At 41.2% G+C, this 26,215-nt stretch overlaps 1 protein-coding gene across 3 annotated transcripts in view; it reads right to left on the bottom strand.

Annotated features, from left to right (window-relative positions):
* pcbp4 (poly(rC) binding protein 4) overlaps positions 1-14,117 on the bottom strand; it is a 38,457-nt gene extending 24,340 nt beyond the window's left edge. The window contains exons 1-2 of one of the 3 annotated variants that reach the window (XM_080468929.1): positions 13,768-14,117; positions 31-221 (exon numbers count right to left, since the gene is read on the bottom strand). In XM_080468929.1, coding sequence (XP_080325055.1) covers positions 31-138 — 108 coding nt within the window. In that variant the 5' untranslated portion in view covers positions 139-221; positions 13,768-14,117. The remainder of the gene's footprint in view (positions 1-30; positions 222-13,767) is intronic. The other 2 variants (XM_080468927.1, XM_080468928.1) reach the window with 2 other exon arrangements.
* Between the last annotated feature and the right edge of the window lie 12,098 nt (positions 14,118-26,215).

Here is a 26,215-nt window from a genome sequence, read left to right as displayed (position 1 = left end):
CATTCATACATTCATTCATTCGTAAACAACCTTTCCATGCATGAGCAGTCGTAGTGTGAGGGTCACTCCCAACCCCCCGTCGCCAAAGTCCTGCTCACAGTTCATAGCGGTGTGGGAGTGGCACGCAGGGAGACGCATGAACAAGGCTCATTCGCTGGTCAACACAGTCAAGCCGAGGCCAGCGCTCGTTCTCCAGCTCTCCGAGGTCCTTCAGTGCAGCGCTGAGCGAGAGAAACAGAGAGAGAGAGAGAGTGAACACAATTAGAATAACAACACTGCTAATCACTTTGGAAAGGTTTATCAACCAACACACGCACACGCACACGCACACACACACACACGCACACGCACACACACTAGTCAACCACATTAATTCAGTGCCATCACTCAGTGAACATTATGTGGTACTATTAGAACTAATGGCGGCGTTCTAGTTCATTTCTCGGGAATTGTACGCTTGTACTGAATCTACCAGCGTTGTAAACTGGAGGATCATTCTGGGAGATCAAAGACATTCGGATGAATAGAAGACAAATCAAACGCATGCATTCCGTTGCCGGACTTTCATGCTGCAGACATCTCCATGAAGAACTTCTTCATTACTTGAAGTCGATGTAATATTGATGATGATATTCATAACAAAGCCATAATGAGCACCGTTGTGTGCGCAGGATATTGACCACGAGCACCAGCAGTGTCAGCGATGTTGCGTCTCATCTCAGCTTTGGGATGCTAACGGACAGTGGGAGGTCACTGATGACTAACACACTATCTTCATTACCTGGCGAGCATTTCCTCCCACAGCGAGCCCAGTGAGACTTGAAACTCGTGGCCAAAAAAAAAAAAAAAAAAAAGAGGAAAGAAATGGAAAAGAAATTCCTCCTGGGCACAAAAATTTCATTTCATGCAAACGTTAATCAAATTTGTAACAGTCCCCCCCCCCCCCCCCTTGAAAATGGAAAATGTTTGGAGCTACAGTGGTGTTGAGGTGTTATCAGCTCCATCACGGCGAGCTGGAATAAGAAAGGCCACTGACATGTGCACACATGGTTTATAAGCAGACAGCAAATGGGAAGCGTCTGTACTGATCCAGGAATGACACTGTGGCAGCAGCTCGGAGCATGTCAGCTATGTGACGGACGCCACGATGATTAATGCGCGAGTCACCTGGCTGCTCGCAGTCTCTGCATCATGTGTATAATTAGTTTATGGAAACATTCATGTTTCCTCTTGATTTATATTTGTCAGCCTGGCGAAGTAAATACAGAAGGACACATAAGTGGAAACACGATTAGTAAAAGCTCGACTTTACAACCGGATAACAAACAACTCAATTCTTCCGTTGATTCGGTTTCTAAAGACGCTCACCTTTTGATTATTCGACTACATTTTCCAAAAGTTGAACTAATAGATGTTAATATAATAAAAAAAAAATTACATGAAGTACAATGGCAATAAAATAGGCTTCCTGCAGTCCTTTAATTCTCTATAGTTCCTAATAGCTATTATCAAGTCTCATAAAAATACAGAAACAATGTATTCAGAAAGCATTTGTTTTTGTGCTTTGCAGAAAAAATTATTTTATTTTGAGGGAATCTTCCAATAATTATAATTTTCTATTCCTTTCAGTGAGCGTGAGCTGGAATAATCTCCGTCCCTGCAAAGCTAATTTGCACTAAGCAGAAAATATGCTAAATACTGTCATCATTTTTTAAATAACATGTCATGAAACAGTGAAAAATGTTCAGCAGTTTAAAACTGATGAATTTAAAAGTATTTTGACATTTGTCCTCGAATAAAAATTTCTTGCGAAGTGTTCTTATTTCCACAGTTTTTCTCAACCTTAAAACCTGTTATCTGGGGCAGATTTGCAAGAAGAATGAAGTCACCAAAACACCAGGTTTTTATGTAATTAATTATCCAGTCACACCAAATTAAAAAGATCTCTTTTCTACCATGAGAATCAACACTGGACATTTTTCTGACTGGTTTGTTTACACATCATCAAATTAGTTTTACACCGTGTGACGTGTCGAAGTTTTATTATTCCGAATTAATGTAGAGTAACAAACACTGACAGATTTGCCAAAAAGATGCCAAAACAAGGGAAAAAGAAAACACTGATTGTTCAGTAAACACTTCATTTCCGGCTTCCGAACCTGATTAAAATTATTTGACGTTTGTTTATGAAGATCCTCACTTTGTTATATTAAAGGATTTTCTATCCATACTGAGGAGTCATACTTTGAATATTTAAAAATCATAAGGCCTCTTTAAAGAAACATTTAAGTTTTCTCTTTTTTGTAAATCTAATCACAGTACTCCTATATCATGAGATAACGCAAGATCACAAATGACCACTAATCTTAAGTGAAATGTCATTATATTTTAGTGTTTAATTGTTGGGGACATTCTAACTGGTATCATTGTGAGCTGATACCCTGAAAGTTGAACCTCTGCTTAGAGAAAAATGACTTCAGTTAATGACTTACGTCATCGCTTTTCTATAATATACTCAAATACATTAGTCTCAGATTTGTGAGGAAGTCCACACGTGGCAGAGGAATTGTTTATTGTCCTGTTCATGTTCAAAACCTGTATTTATTATCAACACAGAAACAAATGATTGCCTCTTCTTGGACTCATCAAGGCCTGTTTTGTCTGCCGAATGAATTCCAGCCAGCCCACAGTACAGACCTACAGACACATGTGTGTGTGTGCGTGTGGTTTGTTTTTAATCAGCATGCCATCTGTAGATTTGGTGAGCTGTGTGAGGAGATCATGTTTAATAAATGGGCGTTATTTTAGATGAGATCCAATTCCTGAGAGACTTGTTGGAGGCAGGTTTATTGCTTTTACTTAGTGCACAAGGCCATCACTGCTTGGCTGATTTATTTATGTCCTGCATGCTTGCAAAGACACATTGAGGTGCTCACACACACCCACACACACACACACACACACACACACACACACACACACACACACACACACACACACACACACACACACACACACACACACACACACACACACACACACACACACACACACACACACACACGCATGCGTACACACACATTTCTTAAGATGTCATAGAGCTTGACTGTTTTATATTTCTACCACGGCCATGGCCCCGGTCTGACATGCCAGCCGCTCAAACCGTTGTGAGGCAAAGTGTCATTTAGCTGGATTATATTGCATCAAGTCAAACTTACCCCTTGCTTTTTTCAAAGCGATGCTCATCAGATTGCCACACAAAACTATCAGTTAGAAGCTCATCTCCATACAATTTCCATAAATATCGAACAAAAACCCAGGGGGCTGAGTGAAGATAAACAAAAACTGGAGCGTTTCGGCTGCCGTCAGCTACAGATGTGAGGCGCTGTACTCGTGAGTCTTAAGCTTGATCGATGCGTCTTGAACACATGTTATCAAAAGGCACATTTGTGTAACCCATAGGCTAACTTCATTATGTGCAGGCACTAAAAGGCATGGCCAAGATGTTAGCACGTTATTGCATTTGGAGTTAATGGTTGAAGAGATCATTATGTGCGTCTCTGTGGGTTGATAACAAGGCATGTGCTCTGTCTGCGTGAGGGCGGTGAGCCTCTGAACTCCTCATTTTCAGAATCCCAAGCAGCGGCGTTCCAGGATGAACAGAGACCCTCTGTTCTAAATTAGAGCCTCTAACTCAGAACAGGGAATTAGCAATGCGTGAACTGCAGAACTGGGCTGCCAAAGCGCAGTCGGAGGAGGAGGAGAGGGGCCGAGAGCCCGTCCACTATCCGTCCACGCTCAGTGATTCTGTAACCTTGGTGTCTCTCCGCCCGACTGCAGCCCGCAAGAGACTCGCACATGAGTCACTGCTTGTATTCATCTTAATGTACACTGAATTACGCATGACTTGGTGGAACCAAAAGACCGACGCATAAACAAATGGCCGTCAAAGCAGAAATCTGCAGCCGAAAAAAGTGAAAATAGCTTGGCTTAAAGAGCATTAAAGGGCAATTTAGGTTTGCTACTTACTCATTTGTTTCAAATGTTTGGCTGTTTGAAGTAAGGTGCGGCTTGAAACAGCCATAAGATAATCATGCAGTTTACAGTAAACAATGCAATTAAACATGGATGAAATGACATGTTGAACTGTCAATATGTCATTATAGTGGTGCTGCATGATATGTAATCATGTGTGTTTCCATGATGCTGTAAATACAAACAGTGATATCATGGTATTGTTTCAGTGCTTTGAGGTTTGTTCTTCCAAACAGTGCTCTTTCTCTCACCTCTAATTTGACCCACTGTTCCCAGCAGCAGCCATTTAAAAAACACTTGGTTGTTTTTTCCCCTTCATTTTTCTGCTGCCGACTTTTCCCCTGTGGCAACCAAATATGAAATAATAACCGGTATCTATCGATTTCAATTTTTTCATCTAGTAAATCACACATTTTCTTTTATCAATTGATCGCACTTTTCTTCCTCGTTTAAAATGCTATCATTTTGAATTTGCGGAGCACGAATGCACAGTGCATGGAAACAGAATTCATCACAATTCAGTCACTCTTTCGCCACATGGATATTAAGCTTATCGACATAACAATTCTGATAAATTTGCAACCTATTGTGGAGCCCTGAATCATGATTGCTGTTTGGGTAGTCATTTTAAAAGTGGCTCAGGGAAAGTCAGAAACCACATCTCTAAACATCCACGGAGGCTGTAGCGTCTTCTTGCTCCTCGGTGGCATATTTAGCTTTCCAGGACTCAAATATGAACCGGATGAATAGCCAGTTGCAACAGATTTCTGTACATGCTCTGAATGTTCACAGGGTTTTTTTTTCTTCCTGCACAGCCACGGAGCCCATGTGTGGTATAGAATTGTATGAAATAAATATTATTTGACATTGCTTCAATAAAACAAGACATTTTACAATGTTGTGTAGTTGGCTGTGCAAAATAAGCACAGAAAAACACCATATACATGAATAAATAAATACAGGAATAGATATAGGTCAATATAGAGAGGACTGTGAAACAGTACAAACTAGAATAAACATGAGGAGCACCCAGAGATTGAAGGCTGCTTGGGGGAAGAAATGGTATTATTTACAGGAAATACGTTCAATAGATAGGCTTTAAATGCTGTGCAGACATCGATCGTTTTGTGTATTTATTGGCTTTGTGATTGATCTCATGCCTTCCAAACTAATCCGATTCTTATAGAGTTGGTGTTTATTGATAATTACCGTCAGTTTACAAGTTGTTACGAGAAACTCAGATAGCAAAGATCACTTTCGCGCATTAGATCTGCTTCATATAGCAGCAGGAATCAAGTGAAGTGCCACTTTTAGCTTTGCTATCATCAGAAGTTCATTGCACTGTTCTCCAAATATAGCTTTACTTTTACACATAGTCGCTTTTGCAGATCTGTTTATATTTTAACTAGCATTTAAGGTTTTTTTGGGTAATTTGATACATTTGCAGATACTATTATCTGCTTTAAATAATAAAATATGACAGTCATACGATATGAAAAACACTATCCATCCTTCTTCTACACTGCTGGATGCTGGAGGGTGCTGTAGTCAATCCCAACTACAATAAAATGACCTTTATATAACATTTCATATATATTTCAGATGAACCCAGATTAAACTTTTTTCTTTTTGGCTTTCTGCCCTATCTCCATACATTAGCAGCCAGATTATTATAAACTGTATGTGCCGCTATGATAGGTAACCCTTTCACTCCAATCCCGGTCAAGGTTTACGTCTCTAATATGAGCTTCTGAATAACTTCAAAACACACACAATACGATTCATCAGCCTCCAAATATGAGTGTTGAAGTCATGAAGAAAAAAGATAAAATAGATAGTTAATCAAGTATGAAAGAAAGTAAAAAAGGAAAACCCAACCTATTGATTGTAAAAGTAAACTTAATGACACAGCTGTTGTTTTAGGACACATTGCATCAGTGTAAATGAAAAAATCAGATGATCAGTGTACAGGTGGTATAAATATATGATGTACAAAAATGGTCCCCTCTTACTCTGCTCTTGGTAAAGCAGGTGCAGGAAATGGACAGATATAAAAATGCAGGACTGTCTCATGCAATGTTATAATTACAGTTTGGGAATCATTATACAGCATAATTACCACCAGAAGAGCTAATGAAGTATCCGAGATGGATGCTTTTGGTCTATCCTTCATAAATCATACCTCAAAGATCTTACAGATAAAAGCAGCCAGCATACATCTCATGACAGCTGCCAGCAATGGCTTTTTTTTTTTCTTCCAATTTTCTTGCCATCTTTTCAAGCTTCCACTCCAGAGAGACTGTCAGGATGAAAAGGATGTTGTACAACCCGCTTGTCTCGAGGACTGGACACCTGTTCTGAGACAATCATGTCCCTCACACAACCGGCAAGCAGACGGCTCGGGGAGGTCTCGCGGGAAATGAGGGGGGGACATGCCTGGTCTCCGTGGTGAGCTGGGGAAACAGGACTCCCCTCTGCACACAGTTCAAACGGAGGAGGGTCTGCTTGATAAACATACACAGACTTAGAGGAGGTCGGGTGTCCCCCGGGTGGGCACGTATGGACCAGTAAGTGAGAGGGTGTCAAAGTGTGTACGCTTGCACGGTGGTGCCAAGAGGTGAAAGACCATCCATATATGCAATCCAGCAACCCCCCACCCCGCCATCACACACACATGTTCAGACAGCAACATTCATAGATGTGTGTGTACCAAAACAAAAGTCAAACAAACCCGCTTCCAGCTGCTGGGATGAAAGGGGCCATCTAGTCTCACACACACACACACACACACACACACACACACACACACACACACACACACACACACACACACACACACACACACACACACACACACACACACACACACACACACACACACACACACACACACACACACACACACACACACACACACGGGAGCAGACAGGCTTTGATCTGCGGAGAAGTTCCAGAGAAGTTTATGCATCCATCTGTCATGAAGAAACTCCAAACTCAGTCATGTCTGAATGTCTGAGTGCATGAGATGACACAATGAGAGCGTCATCTCCACACACAATGATGAAAAATACAAGCGGGGGAAGAAATGTTTCTCTGGGCTCCTCTTCACTTGTGGTTAGTCAGTCTCCTCTAAATTTAAATGAGAAGCTCAGGGAATAAACGTGTGCTTATCCACACAAGGGCACTTGAGTGTAAACAAAGCGTCCTGTCATTTAGAGTTTCCATGTCTACATCTCATTCTCTAGTGTAGAAAAAAAAAAAAGAAAGTATGTAGAAGCTCTCAAGAATGAATACTGTATACTAACATTTTTAGCAGAGTTTCAACGTCCTGCAGTGGCCTTTGGGTTACATGAATATAAGAAAATATTACAAGAGGGGACGGCACAACTCATCACTGGTGCTGCTTCATGAGCTCTGTAGCGGAGTGATCTTAACACAAGTGACTGAAGGCTGCATCTGCCACATAAAAAACTCTGGACAAAGAAATCCACCCTGTGATGATTGATTCAGCGGATACATAGACTTCTAATCATGGATATCATAAAAAGAATGTACATTTCTTCAAGGGCAAAAGGTTTTCTCCTCTCAAGGTTGCCATTGAGTTGAACAACCTCACATGTCCAGTTGCCGCGAGTGCAATTGAAGATCTAAGCCAACTGAACATAGAAGTACCAATAAATTGAGAATATGATTATCCATCCATCTTCTATACGGCCTTCATACGCAAGCATACATGAAAAACTAATTAAGAGTCACAAATCAACCTCAAATTCTGGACTGTGGCTGGAAACTGGAGTAGTCACACTGTGAGGCAGCCTCGTGTCAATGGTTATTACATATTTACAGATGCACTCATCTTTTTTAATACCTGATCCTGCCTCGTCATTATGCATTCACTTGGGAATTATTTGTTTTTCTTTACTGTTGGATCTCCTCAAACTCTGATGTATAAATCTATTAATGCTTAATTCACTCAACATCAGACACAGTCAGCAATATTGCGGATAATCTGTTGCATTATTTTAGTAGACATGAATCTTGTCTTGTTTACAATAAGTGCTCTTTATTCAATATTTTTCTGCAATAAACATAGAATCCCCGACATTTATTGGTTGTGGTTTGAACACAGATTTGACTGACAGAGCTGGAAACTCCATCGAGGGCCTTCTGCTTTCTTCTCATTTCCATTCAAATGTTGTTAAACCCTGAGAGGTGCGAGGAAAGGTATGAATTTAGTCTATTGAGAACAACAACGAAAGAAGCACATGGATCTTACATGGGAAATAATCAAAACTGGTCTAAAAATAGAAACCTGAGAATTCTGTAAGACAGCTGATTAGGGAAATATGCCCCTGTACAGCTCAATATACTGTTTTATTATATGGTATTCTAACAGGAAAAGATCACAATTTAAAAGCCTAACAAGCACTTGATTTTAGTGTGAAAGGCTTTCAACCAATAAAGCCCTCCTACCACAATTTCCTCACTGAGAGGAAGAGGAGAGGCAGGAGAAGGGGGCTTTAGCAGTGAAAGAGGAGAGGCTTGAAATTAAAGAGCAGTGTTTCATCTCTCAGCATGTCTGTCTCGGCTCTGTCACATATAATGGGAGGGGTCGGCCCCCGGCGCAGAGGGTACTGTCCTCTCCTATCTGCCCCCGGCCTCATCTGGTGTTAAAGCAGAACCGTGTCAGCCTGCAGTGCGAGTCGCCTGTCAACCACAAGGCCCCAGAGAGGGTTATCAGAGCCCCGAGCTGCCCGCTGGAGCCAGGCAGGCAGCCACGTCTGCAGCGAAACAGGAGCTGGCACTGATAAGTTTCAACTACGGTGGGGTGGTTTTACTCCTCAACATCAGGCGTTTAAAAACAACAACAAAAAAAAGAAGATTAAAGCCACACAATTTCAATGCATCTGATGAGAAGTTGTCATCGCAATGAGAGATTTTAGTTTAAAGTCTTAACAACTTTGTGAGTTTGAAGGCCGGAACAACAAATGTGAAGCGCTGCCAGGTCGGTTATGAAAAGAAAATCTGATCAAATTCACTTCGCAAAACACATTTTTGCTAATAACAGAGCTAAGCGTCTTTTATCACGACACAAAAACCATTTTATTTCTCACTCGCCGTTCCACTTGGCAAACGCTCACCACATCAGGAGCTTCACTTTCCGTGAATTATTGACATCAGAAACAGCTGCATTTGCGAAGTCTGTCAAACCTCATAAGTGGCGTGAATCAATAGTGTCGAGGCTTCTTCTTGTCGCGGTAACTTACGATCATGTCAGTTCGTCTATACAGCTCAGACGCTGCATTCTGTGGCAGAATCTGCATATTTACGAGCAACTCCGGCGGGTAATGAACAGCGGCTTAATTGACTCTCCGTGATGGCAGTCTACAGCGAGCCTTCAGTTTCTGAGACTGTCGTGATGGAGCAGTATTTAGTCCGCTCTCACTCAGTGACGATTATTACCCGTAAAAAGAACTGGGCCACTTTGTGAGGAGCGTACATTGATCAGGGTTTGATGCAGCACTTTTTACAAAGCGTCTCCCGTCTTCTCGTTAGCTGAACCTGGGTCCCTTCCTCGTTCTCATTATAAAACAACACAAACCTACTGATAATGAACCTTAGAGGATGGTGCTTCTGGACTGTCAATTGTTGTCTCCCGAGCGGCCGCTGGTTCCAGACACAGAGTGACACCGTCTGAGCCTGTATTTACACTGGCTTTAGTTAGCACAGGGACAAAGAGGCCCGGGACTATATTCTGTACAGTTATCATTCAGATTTTGGTGACCAAGCTGAATCTAAAAACAGAAAAGCTTGAATCTACAACTTGACTTCTCCAGAGTGTTTATCCCTCTGGATACAACACTGGGATTTTCTGATCATTTGCCTTGCCTTGCCTTACAATGGCATGCCTCTTATTATCAGAGAGCTCCTATTAGGACCATATATCATTCTGAATGGTGTTTTTGGCATGGTGGAGAATACACTTTGGCAGGGTATTAACTCCAGCTTTTATCCCATCCCTCTTACTGGATGAAGGTCACACTCTCTATCTGCAAAATGACTTTTCTCTCTTCTCTTTCATCCCTGCCTTCCTCCCATCCTCCACACCAGAGCATGAGTCAGAGAATCTGACACCACAGAGAGGAGAAGAGAGGGAGGAGAACAGAGAGAGGTGGGAGACAAACTGAGCGCACGAGAGAGAGAAAGAGCGAGGGATGGAGGCAGCTTGGAGGAAAGAGAGACGAGCAGATCGATATCTCTGAGAGACATGAAACCTGAGACGATCTGGACTGTCCCTGCTTCCTTGATGTACAAGATACTGTATCAACCACGGCAATTAAATTCATCAGCGCACAGATGGCGCTGGAGTCCTTGCTCCAATCTCTTCATAAATCTTGACTGTACAATGTCCTTTACAGGGTTGTACAGGCTGGCTTGCAAAATGTTCGCCGTGCCGCTACACTTAAGTTAGCGGCGTCGACGGTATGCTCTTTGGTAGAAAACATCAGCATGCGCGCTGAGCTAAAACTACATATTACATAAGCCCCACAACAAACTGAGCACAAACCCAAAAATAGTGCAGTCCCTGTTAAATATTTCAGGCACTCGGCAGCTGAAGGGGGATAAAAAGCTTCTCTCCTTCTCGCTCGCAACACAAACACACACACACACACACACACACACACACACAGATGCAGATGGCCAATTGAAAGAAAAACCTCCATTGAGTGTACTGTAAAGAAAAGCGGCTTACTGTTGCAAAGGCAGCCTTTAACATACAAGACTCGCTGGCTGTAGGGCGCACATTGGATACACCTAATGTCACTTCTCCAGTCAGTCTGCTCTCTGCGGACAGCATGAAAGCTTCTCTTTGAGGGCAGCTTCTGAACTAAATAAATCACGCTCATGAGACTCTCTGCGAGACACAACAGGGGAGTCACGAGGCCTGCCGGGTCAATCTTTGGAGCTCAGCACAGTGCTATCTTTTCATGGCGAGGACAGCCCGAAGCTCTGTCAGCCACTGGCTCCGTGTTAAGAGCAGCAGCGGAGGTCACGTTGTGCTCCAGAAGAAAGGCTCTCTTCATAGAGAAAACAAGAAGGTCCAGAACAAAGGAAGCTACGCTGTTTAGCTACACTGAGGCAGCCAAATCACAAATCAACAAGGCCTTCATGTGATTTAGCTGCTTGTACAACACTGTCGTCAGCTCATGGCCAAATGTAAGGATAATGAACACAAAGTAGAAAAGCAGAAAAAAATATAAAGAGCCGAGCCCGGAGAGTGTGTAGTTATTAGACAGCGACAAGCACAGGTTAATTATTCAAATTCAGGTTAATTGCTACAGGGGATTTATCTCAAATATTGGAGAGGAAATTAATTTGTATCACAACAATGCTCTTGTGACAACAACATCTAAATTAGTGCCTGAGTCGAAATGATGATACTGATTTGCCTCATAAAGTGTGGAGTCCAAAAGCACTACCAGCGATTACGGGATTTAAGTGGATGTGAAGAACTGAAACAATTTGGGACTAATGTTATACTGCTGAAGGAAATCAATGAAACTAAATAGAAATATGCATACAATTCAGATTGCTTTGGGAGTGGAGGCCACAGCGATCCCCTGTGTTGTTAATAGCGAAATTATCCACAAAAGCTCCTCCTGTATTCTCGTCGTCAGTAAAATGTGATTGAATATCCACGACCTCTCTCTGCAGATCTGTTTAATACAGTAAAGCAGCTGCACTGGGCTGCATTTACTTGATGACTGCGAAACAAAAACTAAATGTTGGGCCTGTTTTCTCTCTGCCCTCACTCTGCTAGAGCAGCATCTTACGAGATGAGGGGGATTATTGGCAGTTCCCAGACGTTGGAGCAGCACGTGTCAGGTCTGGCTTCTGTTATTTATGAAGCCGCTCGGCCCCAGCCCGCACTCTGCAGCAGGGAAGCAGGTGGGGTTTCATTATTGAAGATGCTCTTCCACTTCTTATTAGATCTCTGACTCTCAGAGTGCATTAAGGAATTGCATCTGGACAGAGAATCAGCAATACATGATGGTCTGACGCTGTGGCCCCTGGAGTCCCTCTAAAAGATATGTGTGCCAAATAATTTGTCCGGCTCCTTTTCCAGGAATAAATAGTGTATTTTGTACTCAAGCAGACACCTCCTCCAACACACACACACACACACACACACACACACACACACACACACACACACACACACACACACACACACACACACACACACACACACACACACACACACACACACACACACACACACACACACACACACACACACACAGAGAAAGAAATGCTATCTCTTATTGATTTCTGCTTTGTGCTCGGGAAGATAAATCTGAATCATGTTCACCAACTTCTTTCGTAAAACAACAGCCACACAATGCATTACACCCTAATAAATCCTCACACAAGCAGCTACACCCCAAAGTGATCTGCAGTTCTCTAATTGTGCCCCATAATTCTACAATTTGTTATAAACAGATAGACACTAGAGATGCGCATGCATGATTCATGAGCATCTCCAGGCAGCAGGAGCCATCATTTCCTGAATCAATCAGCAGGTCCAGACTCAAATGTGCTCCTATTGATTCCATTGTACTAAGTAGTCAGAATATAATCAGGCGCTTTGATTTCATGAGTGCGTTGCGAGGACATCTGTGAGGGTAAAGTGGTCAGGTTCTAGTCAAAGCATGCACAATGTTCACTAGTAAATGTGGAAGTGGACATTGGACGTTGTGATTTCAGCTGAGAGAAATGTCAAGGCTACTGTGCATTGGAGCCAGCAGAGTGGAGAATGGAGATGTTTGTGCTAAATGAAAGTAATTCATAAAAGAAGCACGGCTTATTGGCTGTAAATCGAATACCAGAAGGAAACAACCAACAGGAACTGTCTTGAGACTGTATGATGAAGAGGAGGGCAAATGTGTGAATCTGTGGTAGTGCTTCCCAACTGAGCCACTCTTACAGGAAACTAAATGTAACCAGACAATTCAAATTTTATTTATACCAAAACATCTTCATCAGAATGACATTCGCACCACAGTTTATAGTACATTTGGGTCAGTTTAACAACACAGCTCTTCTTTCCAGTGTAAAGCAATTAGGCATCTTGGTGAATAATGGTGCTGTCACACACACTCGCTGCCTCAGCACCAAGCAGGCGCCCACAGTCCAGGACTTGTTGAGAATGATCTTTGTGTTTCAGGACTGGCCAACGGGGTCCACTTTCATTATCATAAAACCATCCACACACAAGAGACCAATTGTCTCCTCTGTCCTGCTTTTGCCCCCCATCCCCCGTGATCATCTGGCGACGTTGTGCCATATGCTCTATCTTACAAGCTCAGCCACTTTATGGCTTCATTAATCCTCATGATTTCATCCCACACTGTTCTGTATGAGTGAATCCAATTGAAAACATGGACTGTGCTCGTATGGACGCACGATGAGAATTACACTGTCAAAGGCTTCCAGTCGGTTATATTCAGTGGTCGCTCATTTGGAGCACTTTATTGGCTGAACTGGAAATACATGCCTCTCTGTTGGGTGTAATCCGAGTTATGACTCACTATATTTAAGCAGCAAAAAGCGACAAAAAACAAAACAACCGTCACCTTCAGTGTTAGAGCTGTTTCAAGTTGTAAAATTGAGAACACGCTGTTCACACAAAAAGAAAGAAAAATGTGCCGTTTCGAATGAGCCACTTACCTGTTTTCATGTATAGGCTCTCGCAGGCTGCAGCTCCCACTAAACTATCCCCATGGATGAGTGTTGACCAGGCTTTGTATCCACATAGAGTCCAATGACACGGAGCCGTAGCGCGGACTGTCCTCCCGGTGTGTCAGCAGACTGGAGCGCAGGGCGCCTGTGCGCTGAGGAGGGGAGAGGAGGCGCGCGCACAGGCGCGCGCGCACACACACACACACGCACACACACACACACACACACACACACACACACGCACACGCACACACACACGCACACACACGCCCGTTAAGACTGATCACCACTGACCGAGGAGAGAGTCCCCCTCTGTCCCCACAGGACCCCCGCAGGGTGGGAGCACCGTGCGTCCCCCCAGCGCGCGTCACAGCGCACATCGACACGTGCTGGATGACTGAACCTGGGTCAGGTGGAACCAGGTGGAACCACAACATGACCGGGACATTAACATCTCCATCGTCTGTGAACAAACTGGACGCTTCACCCCCATTCAGTCACGTCGAGGTGAAAACTAGATTCCCCGCGAGAAGTTTCGGCCAGCTCCACCTGGACAATGTCTCACCACGTGTTTTTAAAAGAGGACACTTAAGGGAGCAGTTTGATTCCATAGTCACTTTTATATTAAGCCTTTTTTACCCCCATTAGACATAACCGCGATTCTGAACTTCCAGGTGTTGAAAGAAAACTATAAAATACCATCATATCTTATTTTTTAGCCACAATAATTTTGTGTTTATGTCCCCTCCAATAGTTACATTAGACTTTGCTCTATAGAATGGTTCAAAGACTGACAATTGTTTTAGGTTAAAGTCAATATGAATCGACTTAAATCCATCCATCCATCCATCCATTAATCAACCAATCAGATGTCTTGCTTGAAGTTCCCTCGGGATCTATCCATCTATCTATCTATCTATCTATCTATCTATCTATCTATCTATCTATCTATCTATCTTAGCCTTCTATATCTAGTCTTTGGTCCACAGTTGTCATCGACTTTTTCTCACATGGCGCCATCTAGTGCATTTTTATTGATGTCGCAACGTTTTTCTTTCAGTGTAGTTTCAGTCACAGATTCCCATCCATCCATCCATCCATCCATCCATCCATCCATCCATCCATCCATCCATCCATCCATCCATCCATCCATCCATCCATCTATGTTTCAGGGTTCTGCAGCTGACCCCCAGCTTGACTGAAAACTAAATATACACTGTACAAGTGAGCTTCCATCACAGGGACAACACACAGAGACAATCACACACACTTCCACGGTCAATTGAGAGATTTACAATAGTTCTGTCTTTAGATGTGGGAAGAAATAGTGAGAACAGATTCGTACGCTAGATTTTCTCACTGTGGGGAGAGTGCTATCCACCTCACCACCATACGGCTCGTTCATCATAATAAGTTGTAATATCATTCATCCTCAGTTAATCAATGTTCCTGTAGTATCACTTTAAATTAAGCCGGTTTGCCAGTAACATTATAAAGTGCAGGTATCTTTTGTGGATTTTCTTTTCTTCATGTTCAACAGCAACAACAACAACAACAACACTAAGTGACAGAATGACATGAATTTGTGTTTTTCACCAAAGCAACATGCAGCCACATTGAATTTTCACTTGACAAAATGGCTCATTAATTTAAAAACACTGAAGCGAGACACCTCGACAGCTCCCACGGCTCCTGTGTGAGGGACGAGCCGTCTGAGTAATTTGAGCATGACATCTCCATCTATTCCCCAAATTATCTCAGGTGCCTCTCATTCACACACACGAAGCAGAGGCCCCTGAGAGGATAGATGAAGATCTGCTGTTTATTTTCCTAAACAGCAGACCTGTTCACGTCGCTCTTGACATTTTTTTTTTACTGGTGTCTCTGTAAACAGTTAATTTTCTCTGCTTCGTCTGTTTCGCGGTGACATTTCGTTTTGATCTGGTGTCAGATGGAACAAAGAAAACAAGGCCGGGCGCAGTCAAACATGTCGATACATCGTCACAGTTTGTTAAGTTTATTGTGTTTATGGTGATGATTTTTAACTTTTGCAGATTTACACTGTCAGCCATTGTGATGAAAGATGTGTTGTTATTGTTAAAGTAGGCACAGACCAAAAAAAAAGAAGAAAGTAAACTGAAGTAAAGAAACAGACCTGTTGGTGTATGATATTAAATCCTTATTATTAAGAATCAAAATACAAGCCCTTAAGGTTACAAGCAGCAGAGACGAGCATAGACATGATGAGTGAGAAGGAGAGGAATAGTAAACAGGAGAAGTCATAACTGCATCTTAAAGGACTGAGACAGAAAGTAACATGGAGCTAGAAAAGCTCCAGACTGATAAGTTAGTTCTGCATAAATATTCTGAGTAAACCCGCCACCTTAAAACAAAATCAATAATAATTTATAAAGAAAATTCTGGAAAAGTACAAGAAAAACGATTATTTATGAATGGTCACATTTGTGACCGGTGGGATAATTGCTGTATGTTGCAATGTCAATTTAAGGTGCTAAAAGTGTTTTATTGGTAAATTAAGGGTGAATTTACTCTACATTTCAACATCAGTCAATAAAATTGGGATTCCCAAACTGGGAACCTTTAACATCAAAATCTTTCAAAGTCTCTTTGAAAAAAAAAAGAAAAAAGAAAGGAAATCTACACAGCAAACACTCATATTGACTTAAATTGTCACATGTCATGTGGTATTGTAATGTTGCCATAACCTTTTGGTTCAATATTTGACTGAAAACATGCATTCCATTTATAAAGTTTAAAATGTGGAAGTAATGAAGTCGTTTGAGGCCATATTTGATTAAATGCAGCATGCACGCAAAACTAGTTCAAATGACGAGGGTTCATTTCTAACATTTGCCCAACGATTTACTTAAAATGAAGGATTTTTATTCAGAGTTACACATTGCAAAAACGTTTATCACCATCAACTGGAATATTGAGGAGGTCAATTTCCAAGTATTTCAATGACTGCCAAATAAAGATGAAATATTATTAAAGCAAGCTATAGAGTAACCTATAATAAAATAGTTTTTTTTATCTGCAGTTACCCCAAAATTTATTATAGAAAATTGTTGAATTTGAGTTATGATATCCTCCAACATAGCCACAAAAAATGTTAGTAGAGACATGTATGGAAAACTTCAAATGTTGTCAAAAGAAATGCAAATCCCAAAATAAAAAAACACATCTATTTTGTCTGTGAGTGTGTACGTACGTGCGTGCGTACGTGTGCTGTTATGTACCCTACTCCTATTGAAACACTGCATAACACAGTAAACGATTGTGAATCAAGAGTTTCTTTGATTGAAAGATTCAAGGTCTTCAAGTCAAGGTCTTTAAAACTTAGAACTCCATCCTTGGACCCCAATTCTGGTCCACAAGTCCCTTGTTAGACAGCCCTACCTTAAACCATTTTACATGTGACAACTTCCAGCTGCATCATAGTCAATTCATTTGTTTCAGGGAAATCATTTTGAAATCATTCTTGTTGTGTTAACAAAATGAAATCTAAACTCAAGGTATCATGTTGCCTATGAGTGTTAGCTGGGGCTTAGGTGGTGGAGCTGATGGATCGATTTCACATCAAACCCCAACACCGTGGACGAGGAGCTTGTCCAGATAAGTGGCTCAGTTTAAATGTGTCTATGCTATGGAAATTTGTTATCTTTGTGGATAAGTAATAAAGTCGATAAGTCATTTGTCACATAACACAATCAGATAATAATATTGGGCCTACACCATTCAGAGTAGTACAATGACTGCATGTGAGTCATTGTAATGTCCTGATTAGCTCTGTGATCTGATCTGTGTATAGCCCATCGTATGCATCTCCAGCTCAGGATAAAACAGGTTTTAAAGATTGATCAGTCGGTGACTACCATAGCAGGTCCATGATTCCACAGCTGCGCTTTTAATTCCACATTAATAACTTAAAACCACAGTGAAAAGCCAAGCAGTACGTTTTACTGTTCACTATCAGAACGTCTCCTTATAAAAAGCAGTATGTCACATGAATCTGACAGTTTGTGCTCTGCATCTGTCAAGTTCTTGTGTTTAATGATTATTCAAAGAGAATTCTAAGAGCAGATATATTGCTTTTCCACAAAGTGAAAAATCCACTTTATCGACCTAAACAATGTTTATATTTTCACTATATTGTGTAGGTTCACCACTGATAGATAGATAGATAGATAGATAGATAGATAGATAGATAGATAGATAGATAGATAGATAGATAGATAGATAGATAGATAGATAGATAGATAGATAGATTATTTATTTCTCAGTTTTTCTCCATTACCGGATAAACTGCAATAGTACAGAAGTAACTATTTGTACCTTTTACAGTTATCTCAGGAAATAAGCAATTAAAGGCAGGAAAAGGCAAATAACATTAATAACAAACACTGAGTAAAAAAAGAGCTTTAAAAAAATCAACCAAAATATTAATTTGATTCAAACCTTCCTATTGACCTCTCCAGATCCTGTCATGGACAGGCGAAAGGTCGTATAAGGGCCCGCACGCCTTATGTCGTCCAGGTCAGCCCTGTTCAGTGTGGTCCCTCTGCAGACCTATTAAAGACGGTAGGAAGTCACATCTCATCAGTTGAACATAACTTTGAAACAAGCATCGCTAACTTCTTACATCAGAGCTGTTAGTCTGACAAAAGTAACCGGATGGGAGTTTCTGCACAGCAGCACTATTAATAAAGCACTTAGCCTTATAAAAACTCCACTGAACAACTTACTGTGGTCCATCTGGACCACTGACAGGGCGAGATGTTGTTTTTCAAACAGTAGGAGGTGCTGTGTGATTTTAAATCCATCTTGCAGAGACAGGCTGCTTTGTTTCTTTGTCCATTAGAAATCAAACCACCACTTGGGGAGTGTGGGTCAGGCCACCACTGGCCATCAGTCATGGTGATGCAGTTGAAATGCACTCTTGGATATGACACAGACATCAAACCAAGTGAAGGAAGTGTGATTGCATTAATGCACTAGGCACTTATAATGTAGAGGTATAATAAACAGTGACAGCTGCACCAGGTGCATATGGGATTTCTTTGAAAAAGGCTCATAAATCCTTTCTGCTGCGAGTGGAGACGCTGTTTATCTGTCAGACACTGCAGTGGGACAGAGAGTGAGAGGTAATTACATGCTAATTCTGGTTTAATTTCACAATTTGAGTTAATGTTTAGTAATTCTACGGTACACACAGAGAATAAGCATCTGCATTTGGACAATTACTAATTTACTTTGGTTAAACCTGAACTGCTTGCATGTGCTTTTCTTTGTTGCATCATAATATCTGTAATCAAATTGAGCAGGAAATTAGATGGTGATCAAAATTCACAATAGCACCGCTCGCGCTTTAATCATCCGTGGTATACGGACCCCCCATTTGCTTTGCCAAACACAATGTATATCATCCCTGCTTGTCTGGGAGCGTTCACGCTTAACAAATACCTCTCATACTAAATGGCAGTGAAACAACACGAGACGACACTGGGGCAACAGCTACAATTACTCAAATGTGAAACATCCCTCTTCTTTTTCCCTGCTCCTGTCAGGCACACAGAAACCTGGTTTAATATTCTTTGGATTGGATTTCAAGGCATTTTTTCCCCCCAACAGTGGCCTGACTGCTCGGAGGGCAAAAGGTGTCCCTCTTTGTCTGCTTCCAGTGCTCACTGTAACTCTGCCTTTCATTAGAACAACTTCTGCAGCAGCTCGATCTTTTTTGAAAGCTGAAATCTTCTTTTGATTCAGTCTTCAGCACAGAGCAATGGCTTGACATTTCTTTTATGATGTTTGCTTAGCAAACATAAAAGAAGCTTCTTGTGAAAACCTGATGGTAAAATACTTTATAACCTACATGACAAGGCTAGAGAAGTGAAAGGTGATTCAACGTCTGCTGTGACTTTCCAAAGAAGAGACAAAGCCCGCAAGTGAGCTGTGTGCACCTCCACAGACGCAGTTGAATCTCATGAAGTGTTTACCATCGTCAGACTGATTTGCATTTAGGGGCGTGACTGAGATGTGCATTTGAGAGCACATTTTCGTGTGCGGCATGCTCCTTTGATAGAAGAGAGCATATTCCTTTCAATAATGGGGGTGAGGGAGACAATGTCCAGAACAGGCTGGAGCTGGAAAAGTAACAAGTACAATAAGTATTAAATAACTTTTACAGTCAGGATTATATATCATCTGTAGTGCTCTCTGTTTTATATACAAAGTGAGCTATCACGAGATATCATGCTTGGGTTCCTCTCATGACGATAAGCCACCCTGTATGTCCACATTTACACATTATCTCACAGTGTGACATAATATTTAATTTACTGCTTCTACCTGTTATCTTAATTTATGCTTTTCAGAATTAAAACATCCTGAACAAGAATCATGTACAAAAAGTAACTGGGGTCCTGCAAAGACACAATACGACATGAAATGAAAGATCAGATGAAATAACAGAAGTTAAACGGCGACTTAGGACCAAAGAGAAAGCAGGACTATGTTAAAGCAGTGTTTAAAGAAAAGGGCTGGATGAGCTGCCTCTCTGATCCACAGGAGAGCTGTTCCAGCTGATTGCAGCCACTTTTACCAGTGTTTTGATATTTATATCAAAGCAAAGCTTGGGGAACAAAAAAGATTTCATATTCCTCACAGCAGTCTGTTTTGTCAACTCTATTGTTTTGAAGCGCTCTGCTTGGTCACTTGTGGTTATAATCGATGTTTATATCAAGCAACAACATAAAAACAGCATGACAATATAACAGCGTATCCAGACAAAGATGAACCGACAGGGATATGCAGGTTCTATCTGCTTTACGGAGTGTTATAGCTCCAGTGTGGGGTTATTGTTTGTTGTCAGGCCAACGCTTTGTTTGTGCAGAATATCTGCCCACTACTCAATAGACAAAGTTTGTGCTGAACAAGCAGAGCCTTTAGCAGCTAACCACACAGATATTTCTCTTGGGAGTTGGTTAAAGAGAATATTTGTGCTCAAAGAAAGTAAATATTGGACTTACATTCATCAAGTGGCAAAAAAAACATGCCTTGAAAGGAATAACAGCACTGGACGTGGAACTGCAGGTGTTGAGAAAAATAAGTAACTGTGATTTTAAGCCTAAATTATGATAATATGTCAGTCAGACTGTGATAAGAAGCCAATAAATCTGTTATTGCTGATTGAATATCTCAAAGTGGGACTTACTTTAACCTTAATGCCATGTTGTTGGTTTGTTTCCAATACCATTGTATTAATCTTATTTTTTTTAGTAATGTAGCATTTGATCTATCTATCTATCTATCTATCTATCTATCTATCTATCTATCTATCTATCTATCTATCTATCTATCTATCTATCTATCTATCTATCTATCTATCTATCTATCTATCTATCTATCTATCTATCTATCTATCTATCTATCTATCTATCTATCTATCTATCTATCTATCTATCTATCTATCTATCTATCTATCTATCTATCTATCTATCTATCCATCTATCTATCTATCTATCTATGGTGAACCTACACAATAGTCTGAAACCTACACAAACGAGAGAAAGAAAATAAAAACCCTCAATTTGTCTTCTCCTGCCCTCCGAGCACTGGTGGTAAAAATAAGTGAAGCGATTGAGCACAGAAAAAGTATGAGATTAAATATGTCAGCCTTATTATACACAAGTCCTCATGTCATCTGATTTATGTGCAGCATTGATGGTGATGGTGGTTACAGAGGTAGTGGGACCAAAGTTCACATCTCAGGAAGATGTCAGTAAAATATGGGTTGCAGAGTGAATTATAAATGCTCTCTGCTCTCAGCTCATCATCGACGTGTCCTTGAATAAAGCTCAGTCACTCATCACTGCACGAAAACAGCTTGAAGGTGTGTATACAACTACCTGCACTTTGAATAGACAGCTACCATATTATTTAGTTAAATTACAAGGTATGCAGCAACCAGAGAGCTCCCACCTGACAGAGCAAATAAACATTTCAGGCATTTACCTGTGCAGAATAAACTATGTACACCTTTACCAGTGTATATGGGATTTTCTTAATGCCACTTATTAGGACCGCTTCTCCATATATGCAGAATACGCGCTACGCGTTGGGCCTCACGTCACGCTTGGGGCCTCATTTTGTGAACAAATGCAGAGCAATTATCCACGCTACAGACATTTCCTGCATGTCTCGCGGCTCATTGCTCGTAGGGTAGAAAGGATGTCCGTCATGTGGCAAAGCTCCTGTGGTTATAATGGCAAATGGACCAAACTTAAATAGTGCATTTTTCACTGCTTTAGTGATCTCAAAATGCTTTACACTGTCATATTCACTCATCCTCACACACCAATGGTAATAGATGCCATGTTTTCCACTTGGACCATTTCAGGCTTTGAAGTCTTCCTCGAGGACATTTTATCCAATCAATTGATCCAACCAAACGGGACCAAAAATACAGCTGCACAAAAACCAAGAACACACAAAAATTCAAGTGCATAAAAATACAAATACATGGAAATATGAAGGGCATTTATCAGATCTCTACTAATACACTAAAATACATAAGAGAAAACAAATACTACAATTTGAAAGCCAATGTAAATATCTAAGTTTTTTTTCTCCTAGATTTGTTAAGCGCTCGGTCAGGGATCAGGGATGTTGACTGAGCAGCGTTCACAACTGACAGAAGATAAAAATGAAAACTAAATCGGAAGCAAACAGGACATGACTGGAGTGACTGGAAACTGAGTGAACTCAAATTTCATTACCAGGTGGGTTTGATGTTAAGAGTTGTCCATATTATTCACCTGATCTGACACAATGAGGGCTGTTGGCTAAGGGGAACTTATAAATTCCTCCATTTATAGAGAGGTAACCCAGTCTCATACATCCTTCCATTAATGTTTTTTAATTGCTTTATCCATCCATCCATCCATCCATCCATCCATCCATCCATCCATCCATCCATCCATCCATCCATCCATCCATCCATCCATCCGTCCATCCATCCATCCCAGCTAACTATGGGCGAAGGCAGGCCACACCCTGGACACGTCACCAGCCCATCAAAGGGCAAACACAGACAGACAACCACACACACTCACATTTACACCTAGAAGCAATTTGAGGTCACAAATCAACCTTTACATACATGTTCATGGAGAATGCATGCATGGGGTAAACATGCGAACTCCACACATATAATGCCTTGCCAAGATATGTGCCCACGACCTCCCAACTATGAGACTAGTGGGCCAAGCACTGCGCAGCCCACCACTTATAGACCCACGGTTCACAGAGAAAAGGTGGCATTGTTTATTGTAAATTGACAAAGATTTTCTTTATCCTATGATTGGAAACCAAACAGCTCAGTATTACACTGCTCAGTGTTTAAACCATGTTCTTTTGGTTTCCAGAAACTCGACTTGAAAAGCTCTATTATAAAGCTTTGTGGTCTGTTACACCCTCCATTGTTTTATAGACGAGACAAATTATTATCATGTTTCCCCTTCATTTGATGATAAGAGTCTCCTGCGCCTAGATTGATGCTTTGACCCAAAACGTGTACCCATTTCATTAAAACCTCTTTAGATATTGCATGCAGCATGCAGGTCTTCTGACTCTCTCCTGGTGTCCCAGTGACAAGCTTATAATCAAAGTCTGAAAGTCCCTTGGTCAGTGGAAAAAAATTCAAAAAGAAGTTGACCTCATGGCAGATGTGAGCGGAACTGGGCCTTCAGGCTATGTCTTCAACAGGCCAAAGTATAATGTGTCATCTGCAGGTGCACACTTGTGCAGTGCAGGCAACATTATGATGATACAGTTTCTAGTGTTGTGGCTGGAAACAGCCTGTAGGCAGGAACCCAATCTGATAAGTATGGTTAAAAGTGTGGGAAGTTCTGGCATTCGTTACATAGAAGTGTGAAGAAAGCAAAGAAAACACAAAACTGCAAAAGTGGAAGGAGGAATAAGACTTGGAAATAACTTATCCTACAATTCATAGATTATGAAAGCCCCAGAAATGTCTCTAATTACTGTCAACAAAATGCAGACTGCATTAAGTAAAACTTGAATTTGCATTTTCAAATTGGTAAAAATATATTTTTTTCGTTCACAGTCTCAAAGTGCTTTTACACCATAAGCCACTTTCAGCTATTCACACACACACACACACACACACACACACACACACACACACACACACACACACACACACACACACACACACACACACACACACACTGGGGTTGTTGATTTATGAACAGGGCAAGATGATGACTCGAACCTCCAACCATGTGAGTGGGGGATGACCAGTCCACCATCTGACAGCCACCCGCTGTAGCTCATTTGGGAGACCGAAACATAAAAAAGAAACTTTTAACATAACTTGCTGATAATTTCCTATCTCAGGACCCCATCAAAGCTTTCGAGTGTAACTTCAGAGAGAAACTATCTGCTGAGTTTCATGTGTCAGGTTTGAAAAGCACCTTCAAACAGCTTTTGATCTTGAACGTGCACTGAAGGGGAAAAACAGGTAATGAGATCTGTGCTTGTGCACAATGATGTTTTTGGGCACAATTCCTCAACAGTGCACCACCAGCAGCTGTTTGGATGTGTTTGTGTAGCTTTGATGAGTTGTGAAGGTTAGTGGTTGACCCATCAGAGATCTTGTGTGTGCTGCTGACATTGGTATTAAAAACATAGGCACCAATTCTGACTTCAGCTCCCGATTAACAAGCACTTCATTTATTGACAGGGTATAAATGTTTTTGTCCTGAGCTGGGCCTTCATCTGTGTTGATGATCTGCAGTGACAAAGACCTGACATACAGAACAGAGACTAATGTGCAAATAACAAAGGGACAAAAACAATGTGCAAGAAACACTCTGCAACAGAGCTGGTTAGCGTGCCAGTTTGGGCCTACTTTTGTGCCCCTGGGCTTCAATTATTGAAACCATTGTTTATTCATCACTTTTAACCATTTGTTGTCCCATTCAGTGCTTTTGGTGGGCACAATTCAGTTGCATGCATTTATATTGGAGGTTAATGTTCTGCTGCTGGCAGCAGAAAGGCTCAGCTGGATATTAAAGCTCCGCATTAAACCTTAAACTTTCTGATAATTACTGAAATCTCTCAGCATTTAGAATCAAAAACAAGCCAGGTGCTCCCATGTTGCTTGCTTTTTCATCAGGGAGACCCACTTCAGTTGCCAACACTGAAGAGATATTGATGTACGTTTGTTTTGTGGACATGTGGATGACTTTGGCCTTTTTACTGTCAATTGAAATTGCAGAAAATATTAGTTTGTGTCTGACAGTAAGGTGCCGAAAGACTTATTGTTTAGGTTTTCATGGTAGAACTCCTTTGTCTTGACAAACCCGGTTGCAGATCATCAGATCATCATGTTTATTCAGGTACACTCACAGCATAGAATATTTTCTATCAATTGGAGTATGGGTTCATATGTCTTCACTCACATATTTGTTTTATTAAGGTCAGTCTTTACACATTGTAATGTTCTGCATTGCTATACTTTGTTTACTAACATCAAAAAATTAAAAAGAGAGAGAACGTGCCTCAGTGGCAGCTGTGCTTCATATCTGTGAGAACAAAAGCAATTCAACAGATAAATAGAACAAATACATTGTGATTTACAATCCATAACAGTATGTCTGAGCCTGGAGGGATAAAGGGTAAAGATCCTCAAGGCTTTGTTTGTCTGCACATGCCTGTACACATCCCAGGAATGCGTAGAATGGCGAGCAAGCGACAAGAAAGGCCTTGTATTTCAGGGTCTATCTCCTGCCCACCCTGTAGATTAGCCTCTTATCTGGTAAATGAGACAGTGCCGACGGATTTGGATAACAGGACTTTGGCATCGGCACCATGCTCCCTGCACTGTGAGCTCTGCCGTATCACAGAGGGTCCCTGTGCAAAAGCTCAGCAGCACAGACAGCCTTGGACCAAGCAGTGGGTGGATATGGGGAGACACATAATAGGCAGCCTCACATGCTGCAATTCTTTCTTACTGCCTCTGATCAAAGATATATGTATGCAGAGTTTTGGCCACTCCTGGGCACATTACGTTTGTTGTTTTTTACGTCCAAGTAAAAAGAAGTAAAAAGCTAAATAAAACATCAAACAGTATTTCAAATGGGCAAATTCTGCCTTTTTCCAAATACAGTATATTTTTATTTCAAGAAATACGAACCCATTTTTCTAACCATGATGTTTGCGAATCTATAAATTCATGCTACAATGGACTTTCATTAATACTAGTCCTACACTTTCTTCAGAAACAGTGAAGTAATGTTGGTTCAACAGCTTTTAAACTTTGTGGCACTGTCCAACATCCTGAGTTACTCTGAGCCTCAGTCTGGGGATATGAAATCCTTCAAAGTAGAGG

The sequence above is a fragment of the Lipophrys pholis genome (assembly GCF_963383615.2).
Source record: "Lipophrys pholis genome assembly, chromosome: 8".
Taxonomy (NCBI): Eukaryota; Metazoa; Chordata; class Actinopteri; order Blenniiformes; family Blenniidae; genus Lipophrys; species Lipophrys pholis.
This window is presented reverse-complemented; position numbering and strand designations above follow the sequence as displayed.